The 16,681-nt window shown below is 42.8% G+C and overlaps 1 protein-coding gene across 1 annotated transcript in view; it reads left to right on the top strand.

Moving 5' to 3' along the window:
• The window catches only part of PROX1 (prospero homeobox 1), a 49,711-nt gene extending 34,477 nt beyond the window's left edge, over positions 1-15,234 (top strand). The window contains exon 5 of the mRNA XM_055084077.1: positions 14,100-15,234. Coding sequence (XP_054940052.1) covers positions 14,100-14,285 — 186 coding nt within the window. The 3' untranslated portion in view covers positions 14,286-15,234. The remainder of the gene's footprint in view (positions 1-14,099) is intronic.
• The last annotated feature ends 1,447 nt before the right edge of the window (positions 15,235-16,681 follow it).

Genomic DNA, 16,681 nt, shown 5'->3' with positions numbered 1-16,681 from the left:
CAGCCGCTCCGCGGCATGCGGGATCCTCCCGGACCGGGGCGCGAACCCGCGTCCCCCGCATCGGCAGGCGGACTCGCAACCACTGCGCCACCAGGGAAGCCCGCGACTTTTTTGATTGCCCCCAAAGTTCATCCTCAGAAGCTGGATTTCTTGACTAGCATCTCAGTAGCACTTACTGGTTAAAATGGTCCTATGAGACCAATTTATGAGACCCTTGGCAAGTATTCTTGCAAATCCGATTGTGTCTACGGAACATATCCAGCCAAATAAAAATTGCACAGATCCACCCTGCTGTGCAGATGTTTCCAGTGTTTTTGTAGGTAACGTATTGGAGTGTTTGACATCATGAAGACACAGCCTTAGCCTTGGGCTTGAGTCTATAAAAATGACAACTAAGGCAAGAAAGCTCTGATCTCTGTATTATTCTCAAGCAGGAAACAAAATGTTCACTTACAAGTAGGTATAATTTTATATAAAAACATCACCTTGAGATCTTAAAAGGGACTTCCTTTGGGGGAGTCTTTCCAACGTCAGTGGTCCTGGACTGATAATAGTGTAGAACTTAAGAGCATGGTTTCTGGAACCAGTCTCTGGGATCAAATCCCAGTGCTGACACTTTCTAGCAGTGAAACCTTGGCAAGTGTCTTACCCTCTCTGTGCCTGCCTCAGTGTCCTCATCTGTAAAATGGGGGAAATGATAGTGCCTACCTCACAGAGTTGTTGTGAGAATTAAATGAATGTCCATGAATATGTTAGCACAAAGTCAGCGCTGTATAAGCATTTGCTTTCATTCATTTGTCAAGCCAAAGAAAAGTTACCTTGTCGCCGCTGTCAGTAACCCAACTCTTGCATCATTTCTTGCTGACCCTAAACAGGAAAACAAACAAACAGAAGAGCAAACAGGGAGTTCCCGTTAGAATTGGGACAAAGAGTCAGTGCAAAACTGGTTTTGAAAAGAGAAAGTGATTCCTCCTGCCCCAAGGTTGGCTCTAAAGATGACAGCATCCCGGAACAGCTCCGGGCTTCTGGAGTCAGGGGTTCCCGATGAGAAGGGCAGCCACGAGATGACAGGGTAGTGTGGAAGGAGCCCCAGATTGGAGGGTCTGCCCCTGGCAACACCTGCCTCTGTGGGCTCCACTTTGTTCACCTGTAAAGTGATAAGATTCAAGACAGAGCTCTGTTCTAGCTCTGAAATTCTGTGATTCTAGAACAGAAGACATTATGCCTTCTCTACATAAGTCCTGTGCAGGATGCAAAGCTTTCAGCAGTGACTGTGGAGGCCCTGGGGATACAGACGGCAACCAGGTGGAGCCACGTCCACCCTTGGGGCGCTGCTGTGTCTTAATTATCTCAGTAAAAATCTCCAGGGTGCCCAGTTTAGTGTTCTCCCAAGGCCCTCTTTGCAGATCTTTTAACAGTGCCCTTGGAGATGTGGCAACTCCCTTGCTGGGATTATAGAGGCGAATTTTTCAAATTCATAGACAATTTATTGGCATTATATTTGCTGCTCACTTTGTTGTGGTGGCTAGGGCAGCCAAACAGTGAGGTCATTCATCCGAGAAGCCCTCATGCCTGTGGGTTTTCTAGGAGACGATATGGACCTGAACAAACTAACAGAGAGCCTGTATACCTGTCCCCACACATTCCACCGAGGCCACAACTCAGCCCAGACAATCGGCCTGTGTAATACGTATTAACTTCTGTAGAATATACAACATCTCCCCTCTTTCAAGACAGAATTAATTGTTTTAGATGTTATAACTACCGTCACTACTAGGCTTGGTTGGTAGTTTTTGTAAAAGCAACATCATCCTTCCCTTTAAGCATGTCCCAAATGATAATAATCAATCAGGAATGTCTTTTCCACTGGGATTTTGTATGTACAAGTTTGTGTTTGGAGGTATCAAATCCTCACACAGGTCAATTGGATATGTTTTTTCTATCTTTCTTACAGTAATTGTACCCAACCTCTGGTGTTTTTTTTTTTTTGTTTATTTTTATTTTTTTTTTTGCGGTACGCGGGCCTCTCACTGTCGTGGCCCCTCCCGTTGCGGAGCACAGGCTCCGGACGCGCAGGCTCAGCGGCCATGGCTCACGGGCCCAGCCGCTCCGCGGCACGTGGGATCCTCCCGGACCGGGGCACGAACCCGCGTCCCCTGCATCGGCAGGCGGACTCTCAACCACTGCGCCACCAGGGAAGCCCAACCTCTGTGTTTTTTTTTTAAGGCTACCTTAACGGTGGAAAATAAAATCTGGTACTAAAAGTGACTTTTAGTAAAAGGTAATATATTCACTGAGAACAGATATGGGGGGTTGAGTAGGGGTGAAGGCAGAGCCATGATCAGCAGCAGAGGTCGGCTGTGCTTTCAAGGCCACTGTACTTCCTTTCATACAGAGAGTATTTTTCAAAGATTTATCATCTTTTTTTTTTTTTTGGCTGTGCTGCGCAGCTTGCAGGATCTTAGTTCCCCAACCAGGGATTGAACCCGTGCCCTCAGCAGCAAAAGCGTGGAGTCCTAACCACTGGACTGCCAGGGAATTCCCAAAGATTTATCATCTTAAATGACCTGAAGGTGTACAAAATAATACGTATGTAGACTCCTGACCCTGCCTTTCAGCAGGGCCAGTCCCAGGTCTCGACAGCATCCTAAGTCTTCCCACCGCAAACGTTACCTCAAGACCCATGAGGTGTCGATAGGGTTCTAGAGGACTTCCAAAGGCTCCCGGGGCCCTTCTGGAATCTGTTTCTCTGACTTTCCAAGCTATTTACCTTTCTTGAAAAAGGAATGTCAAAGCCCTTCACAAAACTCTTAGGTTGCTTTTGAAGTAAGGCTCGTGCTTAGTTTTGCAAAGGGTAATCCTGGAGGAGAAACCCATAGAGTTCCCTAGAACACAAAGCAGAATTTTTCTGACTTTTTTGCCTTTCATCCCAGTCCCTTCCCAAAGCAACCCAGATATTATTGGGGATGCGTCAGCTGTTGTCAGCAGAGAGGCGGTGTCTCCCGTCACCTGGTGTTCTCCGAAGCTCTGTTCATTTAGCCTCCGTATCTCCCAGTGCCTTCTTTGGTGCTTACTCTGAGCAATGCTATTCTCATTGTCCTGCCTCAACCCCACTTCCTAGCAATTTCTCCCTAGGCTTCTCACTCACATTGCTCCATCCACATGAATAAAGGGCGCACACTAGTTTTGATGTTAGCCTGGGCAAAGCTTAATTATGAAGGTAAACCTCTGCAGAAAACAATCACGTAATGCATTCTCCAACGAAACAGGAGTAACTGCAGCTTATCTGTGCCCCAGCTTCCTTCATGCAATATTGGAGAGTTGATGCCATGTTGTTTTTGAATAATCTCCCATCCAAGAAGGGCAGCAAGCTTGGCCCTATTTATCCTACCGCCTCACCCAGTAATGGTAGCAAAAGTTAAACTTCAAGCCCCATCAGCCTGTCTTGAACTCAGACGCGGTTGGCACATAATTCATGGGGTCGACTTGAAGGGAAGTTAGTTAAGGCTGCAGAGTGACTGGTATACTGCTTATTTTTCCATCGAAGCTGATTCATTACCTGTGTCACAAAGGAGGGATAGATTCCTCCATGTAGTTCGTTTGAATATTTGCTGGCAGGAAAGCTCCTAACGAAAAGCTCCCTGTCAAAGCAGGGCAAGACTGAGGTCCACCTGGTTCTTCGCATCTCTCTGTGTGGTCCATTAACTATTCCTGTAGACGCGGCCAGCCTTACACTCATCTGAGGAGTGGCCAGCCTTACACGCATCTGAGGAGTGGCGTGACAATGTAGGTTGAATTCGGGTATGTTGATCCCAGCTACCCTTGCAAGAACAACTAGTGTGCTGACCCAGTGAGGGACACAGGATTAGAGAAGAATGAAAGAGCATTAGGCCTTCAGAAAAGTGGTTAGCTCTTAAGTTTGGCTGAGAGCAGGGTTTCGCACACTCTGGCCTACAGGCCAGATCTGGCACTGAATCTGTTTTTTATGACCCTTGCTAAGGAGGGTTTTTATATTTGTAAAGCATTGTGAAAAAGAAGAATATGCAGCAGAGACCAAACGTAGTCCACAAAGCCTATGTATTTACTGTCCATCCCTTTATAGAAAAAGTTTGCCGACCCCTGGCTGAGGCTTTTTCTTTCTTTGGTAGAACATGAACTCTCTGAGATCCTTTCTAGTCCTGAAGTTCCAAAACTATGCTTCTTTGATGCAGTAGTCTCGGTCCAGATCTTATCCGAACAGCCTACCAGATCTGTCATTCCAGCAGAGAGCTCACCCTTGTTTTTAAGATGGGAGAGTATCTTTATAGGCTCTCGGGGGTGGAGGGATGGGAGAAAATATGAGATTTTAGTTTTTGATGCCTTTTCTATGATTTTGTTTTTGTTTTATTTTGACTGATGCTCATTTAAACTTGCAGTCGTGTGTTGAGACGTGTTTGGGAGAGAAGGAGAATTTAACTCATTACGACAAATAACATGACAACTATTGTATTTCCTAATACAACACCAGGACCTCCAAGCATGAGCAAACAAACTAGCCACTTTAGGCGTATTTGGTGAACCAGATTTCAGCGGCACAAAATAATTTTGACAGCCTCATAGGGTTTATTATAAAGATATTCGTCATTCCATTCCCAGCAAGCTAAGTACTTCCTTTTCTGGGGCTGTGGGAGACAGGGTTTTATTTATCTTGGTATCTATAGGCACAGTTGCCAATGGGATGTTTACACAGTTTAAAATGTATACACAAATTATTAACAGGTAGCATCAATGTGAAGACGGTCTTTTTTATTACCTAAAGTCACAATTTTTCAAAATGCTCAATCCCAGCACATTTTATCAATGTGTATGTTATCAACATCTGACAGGTATAGGAATTTTATTGTGAATTCTGTATTTTGTGAATACCCACTCTTAAAAGGTAAGAGATTCAAATTCAGATGAGGAAACAAAGAAACTCCTCAGGGAAGCCTTGGCCCTTCCTTCGTGCTGTTGAGGGAAGTCCATGTGAGGGGTGATGGCCAGGCCCATACGGCCACACCGCAGACCAGAGTCCACTGCCTGGCATCCTTTGCCATGGCGTTCCACTGTCCAGTCAAGGTAGATCCTTAACCTCTCTCCTTGCAGTTCCCATGTGACTATTCGTTCTTTTTATTGCATTCCTTCCAATGGACTGTTTGCACCAATTCCTAGCCGGGTGCCACTTGGCCAGCATTTATAAGAGCTGGTTGTGGCATCAGGGGATGGCGGGCAATTTCACTTGGAAGTGTATTCCCACAAGCTTAGCGCAGGTCCCTGCTGTGGCCACAGACAAGAGACAGGCTTTCCTTTTGCCACTTTTCCTAATTATCCCCGCAGTTCTTGCAGGCTGGCGGAGAGAAACCTTGAGGCTGTTGCGTGGATCTCGCTCACTCAAGGGTCCTTCCCCGGCCCTTCCCCAGGTTGGCCTCCCCGCCCCCAGCTCCTCCCTTGCATATTAACGTGACATTGCATGGTGCTCACAGAACGGAGCAGCTTCCACCAGCTGAAACCTCTGATCCCAAACCCACTAGAGAGTTTGGCTTTTGGATTTTGGCAAGAAAGCCTGTTGCCCATCAGGTCAGCATGAATAAAGATTTCTTTCTTCCTTTCTTTTTTTTAAAGTCAAGCATCAACTGACACTGCCCCCAGAGCTCTTTTTCTCAAGACAATTTAACCCCTTCTCCCAAGTACATTTATTTTCTATTCTGAATGCGCGCATTATTTTGTTTTTCTCTTCTCCTGTGAGACAACCAAGAAATCTACCCTATGTGAAATTTGAAAGCCAGATCAATTCTAAACCATCTTATCATTTTTAAAGTATGTTTATCCAGCTTTGTAGGAAGAATGAGCAGACTGTTTGAAGGCCACATACTTTTCAAACCTTGGTTGCAACACGTTTGCCCCGTTTTGAAACTGTCTTTATCAGGCCGAGAAAACGAAAATCTATTTGACAAAGTGGCACTCTGGCCAGTTTATCTTGCAATATGGCTTTAGTTCACTGAGTCTATTGATTTCCTTAAATTAATGTTTACAGAATGCTACTGAATTTTGCTCAACAGAACATTGTTCTTTTGAAGGTTTACAAAAAATTGATACAGACTGTTACTGCCATGTGTTCCTTTGCTTAGACGGAGGAAACATGGCGGGGCGGGGGGGTGGGGTGGGGGGTGGTTCTTTTTTCGTTGTTTTGTTTTAAGGATAGCCTTGAACTCTAGCCACTTCCTATAAGCATTTAGCCTTCACATATTTAAGTAGCAAAACATGGAAGTAGGAGGTGAGCCCACTCATAGGCCTAAAATTGTGTGGGCATCACACTAACCTAATCCCGTAAAAGGTCCCTGAAAGCTGAAGCCACCTGGAACATCAGAGTCAAAGAGACTTTAGTCTGCAGCCCAGTTGTGGCTGCAGAACCTTCCTCGGCCTCATTCGGTGTAGCGTCCGCAAGCAGTTTTGTAGCCAGTGCTCCCTGGATAATTCCAGTCCTTTGAAACAGAGGTGCGAGCATCCTATTAAAATTGAAACGCCATGTAGCCATGTGGTAGGAACTCTTAAATATAACACCGTGCTCTTTGACTGTGGTGCTCCGTGCCTAACACACAAAACCTAGTCTCTAGAGTTGATTTTAAAATTGGCCTTTCCAGGGAAGCTTATGTGGCCGTTCAGCCCCTGACAGGATTCTAGTCACAATCATGAAATGACTGAAACAGGACTTGGGAAACACAAAGCAACTTTTCTCAATGTGTTGACTCGGCCAATAAAATCAGCCACGTGAACCTCCTCAAAGCCTCTCTCAAGACGCTGCTTTGCATACACTTAATAATCAGAGTGAAATGGCTCCTAGGAAGTGGATGGACTCCTCCTTAAGGTTCTAACCACCACCTTACATTTGGATACTGTTTTACACTTTGCAAAGCACATTCGTGCTTGTTTTCCCATCCAATCCTTCCCCATAATGAGAGGGCATTGGAACACAATCTCCCCGTTCCCTGCACCCTTCCTGCCCTTCTGAAGGGCCAGCTGGTCCCCGGCTGTACACGCAGGATAAATGCGTGTGTGACTGCTAAGGGAGACCCCCTCAGTCACAGCATCTTGTCACCATCTTTCATAGCTCCGCGATTCCCCTCTTCCACCTCTGGCAGGAGAATTCAGTGAGAGTGAGACAGTGGAGAGGAACAGCAATAACGTATCTGTCCTTCCCTTTTTGTCTGATAATCTCAATGAGGAGTTACTAAAGCATCTGAGTTTATCCATTTAAGTCCACTCTGTCTGCAGTCTAAGTCCCCAGCTTGTGCCACTGCCGTCAGGAGATATGTCTCTCCTTGATCAATATTTACTTAACAAACAGCAGGGATGGGAGAGTTTGTTTAGAGGAATCACGTGCACACTAGGGTGAATGAATGCTCAGGAAAGTACTTCAACTTTGCCTCCTTTCCTAGGATCTTGATGTTTGTGTGTGTGCACATGCACGCAGCCGCGTACAGATGCCCTTTTTCTTTTTAACTTCTCCAAAGACACTTATAAGTTGTCTAGAAAAATGCCTCACTGTATATGGTTAGTACATTATTTATCCCTTAAGAGAACTCACGGCGTCAATTCAGTTTCAAAACTCCTGGCTCAAAGTTTGCTTTTCCTTTTGTGCTCCAGTACAGGTTAAACATTTTGGAAAGGCTCTCAGGATGAATTAGATGCACAAGCATCTTCCTTTGACCCCTTTCAGATGAGTGCAAGGGAAGAAAATGCAGATGGAAACAATAAAAGTGGTTTGATACGGCAACTCTAACTATATACTACTGATGGCATTACATCTTATTTTAGAAAGCCCAAGGAGAAAAGTAGCTCTCGAGCTTTTCAAAGCCTCTTACCCAGTTTTCGGAATCAGACGTGTTTAACTCTAATAATAAACACAAACACCACAGTGTTGAAGTTTAGAGATCGCTATTCTTTCAACTTCACTCAAACAATTGCTTGAAGGCTCAAGTCAGTGCCTTCAATGCAGTTGACTTGGAGGCATCTGGGTCTAGTTTGAGGGGTTTTGTTTCTGTGTGGGTAGAGGCTGGGGGGGGACTGTGGGAGTTATTTATTTATTTGATTTTGTGAATCGGAGTTGTAAAAGCCATCTGAAATATTCATGCAGAATTGTCTGAGAAGCCCGTTTCTGTTTTATTTACTGCACAGTAGACCAGCCACAGCGGATTAGTTCTACAATACCCGTAACAAAAGCCCAACAGCTGATGCATGTGATGTTAGGAGGTGACAAAACAGTTAAAGTATGCTGCTGGCTACAGGCAAGCAGTCAGCAGATGCAGACAAAAGGGTTTGTGACAAGAATAACTCTCTCTCCAAGGCGAGCAGTGAAGAGTATCCAAAATACCAGTACCCTTTTCTCCTTGACATGGTCTTCTTACAGTCAGCATTTTATTGCCCTTTTATAGTATTTTTTTTTTTTAATGGAGGAGGATGAAGAAAGAAAACCCACACACAAACTAATTCACCAAAATACTAGCCAGGATTTTACTTTCCCATCAGTTAGCCACTTCTGCCCATATATATGTTTCCTTTTCCATTTCCCCACTGAAGTTTGAAAAAAAAAATAGTTTAAAAGATGAACCTAAAAGATGATCTCTCTTGATAAGATCGTAATCTACTGATCGATTAGCTTGATAAGCCATTTGAGCCATTGGTTATTGGGGAGGGGCCAGGGAGAGAGGTCAATGCCTGGTTTGTTTTCTGTCCATTTCAGCAAAGATCATTCCACTGATGAAATTAGGCCAGTGGACCAGTTTTTAAAGGGGATGGAGGATGGAAAGGTATCCACGGGGAGCTGTGAAAGGGGCAGGGTTTAGGTCCCCCTGCAAGAGGCCGATGGATGAGCCTATGGATGTTTCAGAGGTGTGAAAAATCAGCTTCTCTATCTCCAGAAAATAGGAGAGGCTGTCTTCTTTTTAACCTTTGTAATTCCCCTTCTATTCTCTGTGACATTCATTCAGCTGCCAAGAGCGTTTGGCAAGGTTTGGGCCAGTGAGCACACTTCCAGTGGCCGCTAACCTTGGTATGTCCTGACACTTATGATGAGTGTCTGCAGGACACAGAAGGCAGGCAGCCTGCTATGTCAGGCTTTTATTATGTACTGCAGAGGCTAGGGACAGTCAGTTTAATAAAACAAATCATCCTTGAAGGTAAAGCAACTGCGAAGAGGAGGAGGAAGACGGGGGGAAAATGTGTCTTTGCCACTCGCTCATTCTGATTTAAAAAAAAAAAAAAGAACAGCAAAACAACCGCTCACCCAACACACCCTGTGTGCGCGCGCGCCCGTGTGTGCGCGCGCCCGCGCACACATATGGACAACTCAGGCACGGGCTGACAGACTTGAAAACATCCTCCCATTTCTCCCGTTTCATCTAAGCCCCCAGGGCCCTCGTGTGCTCTGAGGAGACTCAAGTGCAAACAATTGTGATGAAATGGGTGGATGCTGATAGCCAACCCCCTTGAAATATATGAGTGCATTCAAGTACCTCCCGCAGTTATATTCTCCTCGCGCCCGTGTGCGCGCGCGCCTGCGCACACATATGGACAACTCAGGCACGGGCTGACAGACTTGAAAACATCCTCCCATTTCTCCCGTTTCATCTAAGCCCCCAGGGCCCTCGTGTGCTCTGAGGAGACTCAAGTGCAAACAATTGTGATGAAATGGGTGGATGCTGATAGCCAACCCCCTTGAAATATATGAGTGCATTCAAGTACCTCCCGCAGTTATATTCTCCTCCAAATATCAAGGCAAGGAGAGGCAAGACCATTTGGGGTGAGGTTCCTATATTGGGATGCCTTTTATCAAAGCAAAGTTTCCACTCTCCTCTCCTGAAGAACACTCAGCACAGCAGCTCCCACAATAGCCTCAGAGTCCCAGCCAGAGACTTTGGAAGCCTTTTGTTTTTCCCCTGTGGCATGTCCAAAGGCATGGCCTTCCCTCCCCCTCCCAGCGGCCTGCATTGTCTTGCATTCCAGGGACTTGATTGACTGTTGCCACCTGATGCTGAGGAGATACTCTAGGGTTCATTCTGCAGATTGTTGGGTTCTATTAAAAGAAACCTAGATAAGGGATTACTTGTCACTAAGGGATTTTCTGCAGATGTTTATTAGTGATTGGAAATCCATTAGGTGTGAAGAGGTACTGAAAAAATATGGGCAACACCATTCTCATAACCCTGAATTCTAAGATACCCCCCAAAAAACATCAGAAAGGACTCCCCCGCCCCTTACTCTGTTAAATGGAGTTGGGGAAACTTTTCTGGCAGAGAGGTAAGGGTCTCATTTTCATGGGTGATAGTTCTACCTGTGGATGGAATTCCTTGGCACTCAGATCAGTTGCTATACATCAATTTACCTCTCTGGAGCCACCGAAAAAAGATTAATTGCTCTAGTACTAGAGGATCACATTATAACTTTCTTTTACCTAGCCCAGTCCATTGCATGAGTATTGCCTCAAAGTAAGCAAGAAATTAGCAAACCATTTGCAAAGAATTCATCCCTTCCCAAACATAAACCAATAACCATAGTCTCCTCTTGGGAATCTCTTGTGTCATTTGCACTTATTTTGAAGTTACTAGCTCTTCCGTGGTTTTTCTAAACCACAGATCCACAGCTTGTCAAGGTTTTGATGCCTCTTATAAGTAGGAAATTGCATTAAAAAGGAGCCAGCATGGTTTAATGGAAAGACACCTGGATAAGGTATTTCACATGAGTCTCTTCATCTCATAATTTCTTCATCTCATAGAATCTGTTTCCTTATCTATAAAATGAGTTCTGAGATCTATTTCAAGTCTTTAAATTCTGTTTTCTGTCCTTACTTTAAAATTCCTTTTTTTAAAGTATTTAGGGAGAAGATAAGTGTGACTCTAGAGCAGTGTAGAACAAAGCAGAAGGCAGGGTCTCCTTATGAACTGTTTATCAAAGATGAGGCGAAAGAACTCTGTGAAGCATTGTGAGGGATACGTAGAATAGAAGCCAGGACTTCCTCTCTAAAGACATCTTATGATAAATTCATTACAACTAGATATAAGTAGGTGAAAAGTTAAATAACATCAAGACACAAATACAAAAGATGTTAAAGGACAGCCCAAGATCACTGCCAAAAGAAGTGAATGTTTAAAACAGGATAAGACCCACTAAAAACCAGTAACCAGCATGGCGAATGATAAGGAGTAACAGGGTGGAGGCTGCACACACCCCCAAAGAAATGACTTTGGGTTCTCAGGCAAACCCTAGAACTACGCTTCTTCCTTCCTCCAGGGCTGATGCTGTTCTGGATGCACCTCCCTCCTCTGACTGTCTTAAACGTCAGCCCTGCTCCCTTGGCTCCTGGCTCCCCAGATCTCTTGGGGGATCCTTGGAGCGGGTGGGACTTCATCTGGAGCCGCTGCCATACCCTCTGTCCCTACAGCTCTCCGCCAGGCCAGGCCGCATCCCCGAGTGTTCAAGGAACATAGATCTTCATCGTGGATCTGTTGCCAATGGCCAGGAAAACCACTCTGATGATGTTTCTGTAGCATTTGGCTAACAGCTCCCAAACCTAGTAGTTAGAGTGGGTAGTTGCACTGCATAACTGTTCTCCAGCCAGAATCCTTCTCTCAATAATGCCCATTTGATAAAATGTGAAGGATCCTCTTTGGGGAAGACGGAGGAGTACTCAGAAAGGCTGCTTAATGACTTTTTATTTAGTATAAGGTGACTAGGAAGGGTGATTCCTCTTCCAGGCCCTTCCCATCCCACAAATACTCATGTACGTGCAGGAGGTTGGGGAGAAAATCATCAAAGTTCAGTCGAAAACACAGATGAATTCTCAGCAGGGAATGGCCTTTGGGGTATATGGGTTTGCACATCCATGGGGGACAAGGTGATGTTTCCATGATTTTCCAGGCAGTGGTGGGGACTGTGTCCTAAGAAACTAGCCAATATCTTTGGGAGGGGCTTCTCAACATTTTCACTTTTTCTAGATTCTGATCAGCCCCCGATGGGGGCCCTTTTTTTCTGGGGTGTTATTAGGTTTCCTTCAAAGGACAAGTGACTTGCCATGGGATGCACTGAACTTCTTTGTCCAACTCCAAATATGTAAGACAGGGATGTCTGGTATCTTTTTCGTTTTCTTTAACAGTTACTATCATTATAAAAAGGTCCACTGCACAAATTGAGAAAAGGTGTGGAGAAAGGGATCAAATGTGTTCAAAATGACAATCCCTCCCTTTTACTTTGGTGAGGGGTAAGTGTGAACCAAGATGAAAATATATACCTCTTGCGTATGTGTAGACAGATCTGCCTACACATATAACTGCAGTGCATTTTACTTCCTCATATGTCTGCAGTTACTGTAAAAATAAAACGTTATTAATGTATAAGTACCCCACTGAAAGAAATCTACAGAGTGTCAGTGTGTATTTGGAAAATTATGAGTACATGGAACGATTCTGTGAATCCATTTCCTTGTTGTGGGGAAAGATAGGCCATGCTTTACCATGTAACTTACAAAGAATACTGAATAAGTACATCAATAGCTATTCCTTTCCCTAGACAAGAGGTTAGACTATTAAATAAACAACTATTAATAAATAATTAATAAACACACACAAAAAACACCCACATATATACTCACTGCTCTGGGAGAAAAGGATTAACAGATAGGGCTTCTGAAAAGAATATTTGAAGAATGTTTATCTTAGAGTACAATGACTTTGAACAATTCCCTTAATCTCTCTGAGCCTCCATTTTCTCACTGTAAAATGGGGTTAATAATCACAGAGATGTTGGGGGAACTGAATGACATAATTCACATTCAGTACATAACACAGTGCCTGACACATCATAAGCAGTCCAAAAATGTGGGGTTTTATTATTGCTGTCAGCTGCATAAATCACTCTCATGGAGCAATTCTAATCTCAAGGTAAAGTATTTTCCAATGTAGGATTTTTAAGATTCAGTACAAATTTTGTATTTTGGGACTCAGTGTTAGTATCATTATCTTACTCTTTTTTTTGTACATAGAGAACAGGCATACCTCAGAGATATTGCAGGTTCCGTTCCAGACTGCTGCAATAAAGCAAATGTCGCAATAAAGCGAGTCACATAAATTTTTTGATTTTCCAGTGCATATAAAAGTTATGTTTTTACTATATTGTAGTCCATCAAGTGTGCAGTAGCATTATGTCTTAAAAAGTACATACCTTAATTAAAAATACTTAATTGCTAAAAATGCTAACCATTATCTGAGCCTTGAGTTGCATCTTTTCGCAATAGTAACATCAAAGAGCACTGATCACAGATAACCATGACAAATATAATATTAATGAAAATGTTTGAACTATTTCGAGAATTACCAAAACGTGACACAGAGACATGAAGTGAGCAGATACTGTTGGAAAAATGGCGCCGATAGACTTGCTCCACACGGGGCTGCCACAAACCTGCAGTTTGTAAAAAACGCACTATCTGTGAAGCACAATAAAGCGAAGCAAAGCACAGTAAAACAAGGTATGCCTGTACTTTATAGTGCAGATTATTTTACTCTACAGTTTAACATCTGAGTCAACAATCCTCTGATACAAGCAGGAAACTAAGATTTTTGCTGTCTTCATCTATAGTGTGGGTTTAGTTTAGTTTAGATCAAAGGCCGATTATTATTCTACTTTTGAGAACACATTTTGTTTTCATAATGGAAATATGATTCAAATTCTGAACGATTAGGTGGAGACTTGCTTCTGGAATACACCTATTTAATGAAGTGAGGACTCCCAGCAGTATGTCCCCTTTTCTCTACTCAGATATTCACAATGGAATCCCAGTTTTTCAGTAGTTCTGCATGTATCCTTTGCACAAGTCTTTTTCTAAAACTCTATAAAGCTGTCAACCCCACATTACAATGCTACTATATATAACAACTTTACATAAGAGAATAGAGGCCGGCCATTTTTAGAAAATGCAGGTGCCATGTAAGCCCCTTTCTGAAAGAAAGAACTTAGCTCAATTTCCTTTGAAGAACTGGAGACTTGAAACTGAAAACTTTATTAATGCCATTGTCTCCTTGTATCAGCAGGTTCCAGAGAGATTCCTGGAAGTTGCGCAGATCACATTACGGGAGTTTTTCAATGCCATTATCGCAGGCAAAGATGTTGATCCTTCCTGGAAGAAGGCTATATACAAGGTCATCTGCAAGCTGGATAGTGAAGTTCCTGAGATTTTCAAATCCCCAAACTGCCTACAAGAGCTGCTTCATGAGTAGAAATTTCAACAACTCTTTTCGAATGTATGAATAGTAGCAGTCCCCTTTGGATGTCCAAGTTATCCGTGTCTAGATTTTGATTTCATATATATGTGTATGGGAGGCATGGATGTGTTACAAAATCAGCTGGTAATTCCTCCTCATCATCTTTCTCTCATTTTCTTCTGTTTTCCATTGCAAGGGGATGGTTCTTTTCCTTCCGCCTTTAGTTTACTTTTGCCCAAGGCCCTTAACATTTGGAGACTTAAAATAGGGTTAATTTTCAGGGAAAAAGAATGTTGACACGTGTAAAGTCTATATTAGCAAGGAAGGGCATTTTTAAAAGATGCTTCTGCTGGATTGATGGTTTATTGCGCATGGCGGTTGGCAGAGGGTGACCCGTGACGGAGCACTACTCTGTAGTCAGCGATGTGTCTCTTGTTTTTACGGCTGAGAAGGTCGGAAAACTCAATGAAACCACTTGATGAACTTAAGTATTTTGTTTGGTTTGAACTCAGTAAGTCGCTTTTTATCACACATTGAAAAATAATGCCGGTGGCAGATGAACAACTCACTTTTCAAAAGTACCCTGAAAGGCCAAGTTTTAAAAAGAAACATAATCACTAACCGTCAAGTCTTTCCTAAGAGAAATGGCAAACACCACCAGCTAGTACCATTTTCTTTGGAGGCAAAGCAGTTTTGTACAAAACTGACTCTTTCAAAATGAACCTGGAAATTCATGTGATTTCTAGTCACCTCTCGAAATTTTGCAATAGGTTCTTCTCGGTAATAAGTGAGTATCTATCGTTCTTCATACAGAAAAACCCCTATAACGTGTTATCATTTTCTATTTACCTTGTTTCAGATGCTAAAGGGCACATAAGTTTCAAATTTATTCTTTGCTCAACTTTGTTTATGTGGTTTAAAAGAATTATCATTTCTGTTTAATATTTAACACTTCTTTTTTTTTTTCAAAAAACACTATTTTCTGAATTCCTTTCTATGGTAAGGAATAAAGGACATCCCAACTTGACCATACAATTCCTGCCTACACTAGAAGTTTGTGAACAGCTGCTAGCTGACACGATCTTCCCCTCCTGAGAGGAGTGCATATGAGAATGACCTATTTTCCTATACATTTCCACTCTACCCTGATGGATATTCAAAGTGGTGACAGTCTAATTTTTAAGTGTTTCTTCATTTTAGGTACAGCGTTTTAAAGAAATTGATACAGTCTCTTCTAATTCAGAAGCTAGTAATTGACCAAAATGTGAAGAGTGTATAGAATAGGAGAGTTTGGGAGTTAACCCAAAAGACACAATTTCAGCACACATAAGAAAGCTAGCTGCTATTTCATGCTTTCTTCAATGGTTCTCCTCTTTTTTCTTTTTCTTTTTCTTTTTTTTTTCCAGTTTTTCAAAGGTGTACAAAGTCCCATACTTGCTTTTAAAAAGCCGTATGGCATTCACACTTGTTTTCTTAGATGGGTTTTGTGTGCAGATGCAGTAAGAATTCCTTTTTTATTCTAATAGTGTTTTCCAGAACCCTCCCTCCCCTTTGGTAACTTGATCTACATCTCCTAAAGTGACAAAGTAAAAAAAAAAAAAAAAAAAAAAAAAAAAAAAAAACCTGGTATTTAGATCGTATGCAACATAAATATCATTTTTTCCTTGATTTTTATAAAAATTACATTTGACTTTGGAGACTGCAGGTTGACCCATGTAACTAGGTGACCCAATCGCTGTAATTTAACATCATTTATAAATTCTGCTGATGGACAGGAATGTATGAAGGCAATTATTGTCAGCACAAAGCCTTAAAACCTGCTGACTTTAAGTTAAACGGCGGGGTCCTATGATGCCTGCGTCATTCAGGAGACACGGCCTCTTGCGGTGTGGACAGAGTGCAGTGGCCCGGGCTGGAACACCCTGGGCCTCACTCTTCACCCACAGCCAAACACATCGCCCAGCTCGCAGGCTCCTACACAGAGCCATCAGAGCCAATTTGTTCTTGTTCCGGCTTGTTGGGGAAAAAAAAAAAAAAAAGTGTTCGGATAATCATCACATTGGAATAAAATGAAAACCAAAAAAAAAAAAAAAATCCAATCAGCACAAAGTAGGGAAGCAATCTCAACTTGTGGTCACACTCTTTCGCCTTGCTTCACGCCCAAGAGTACGACATTCATTGTTCACATCAGTACAGAACTGGGTCTTTGCTGTTGCATGTAATTCACATCACCATTGTGTTGCCATTTGCAAGGTAAAAGGCAAAACCGTAATGTCTTCACCTATAAAGATAGATTGCTAGTATCTTCCTGATCTGGGGCAAATTCAGTATTGATTCCAGGCATATTTGAATTTTTAGTATTATTCTCCCCTGCCTTTCTAATTGAAATAGACAAATTAAGCAAAAATGCG

The sequence above is a fragment of the Physeter macrocephalus genome, chromosome 4 (assembly GCF_002837175.3).
Source record: "Physeter macrocephalus isolate SW-GA chromosome 4, ASM283717v5, whole genome shotgun sequence".
In the NCBI taxonomy this organism is placed as follows: Eukaryota; Metazoa; Chordata; class Mammalia; order Artiodactyla; family Physeteridae; genus Physeter; species Physeter macrocephalus.
Note: the sequence above shows the minus strand (reverse complement) of the source record. Positions and strands in the feature narration are given on the sequence as shown.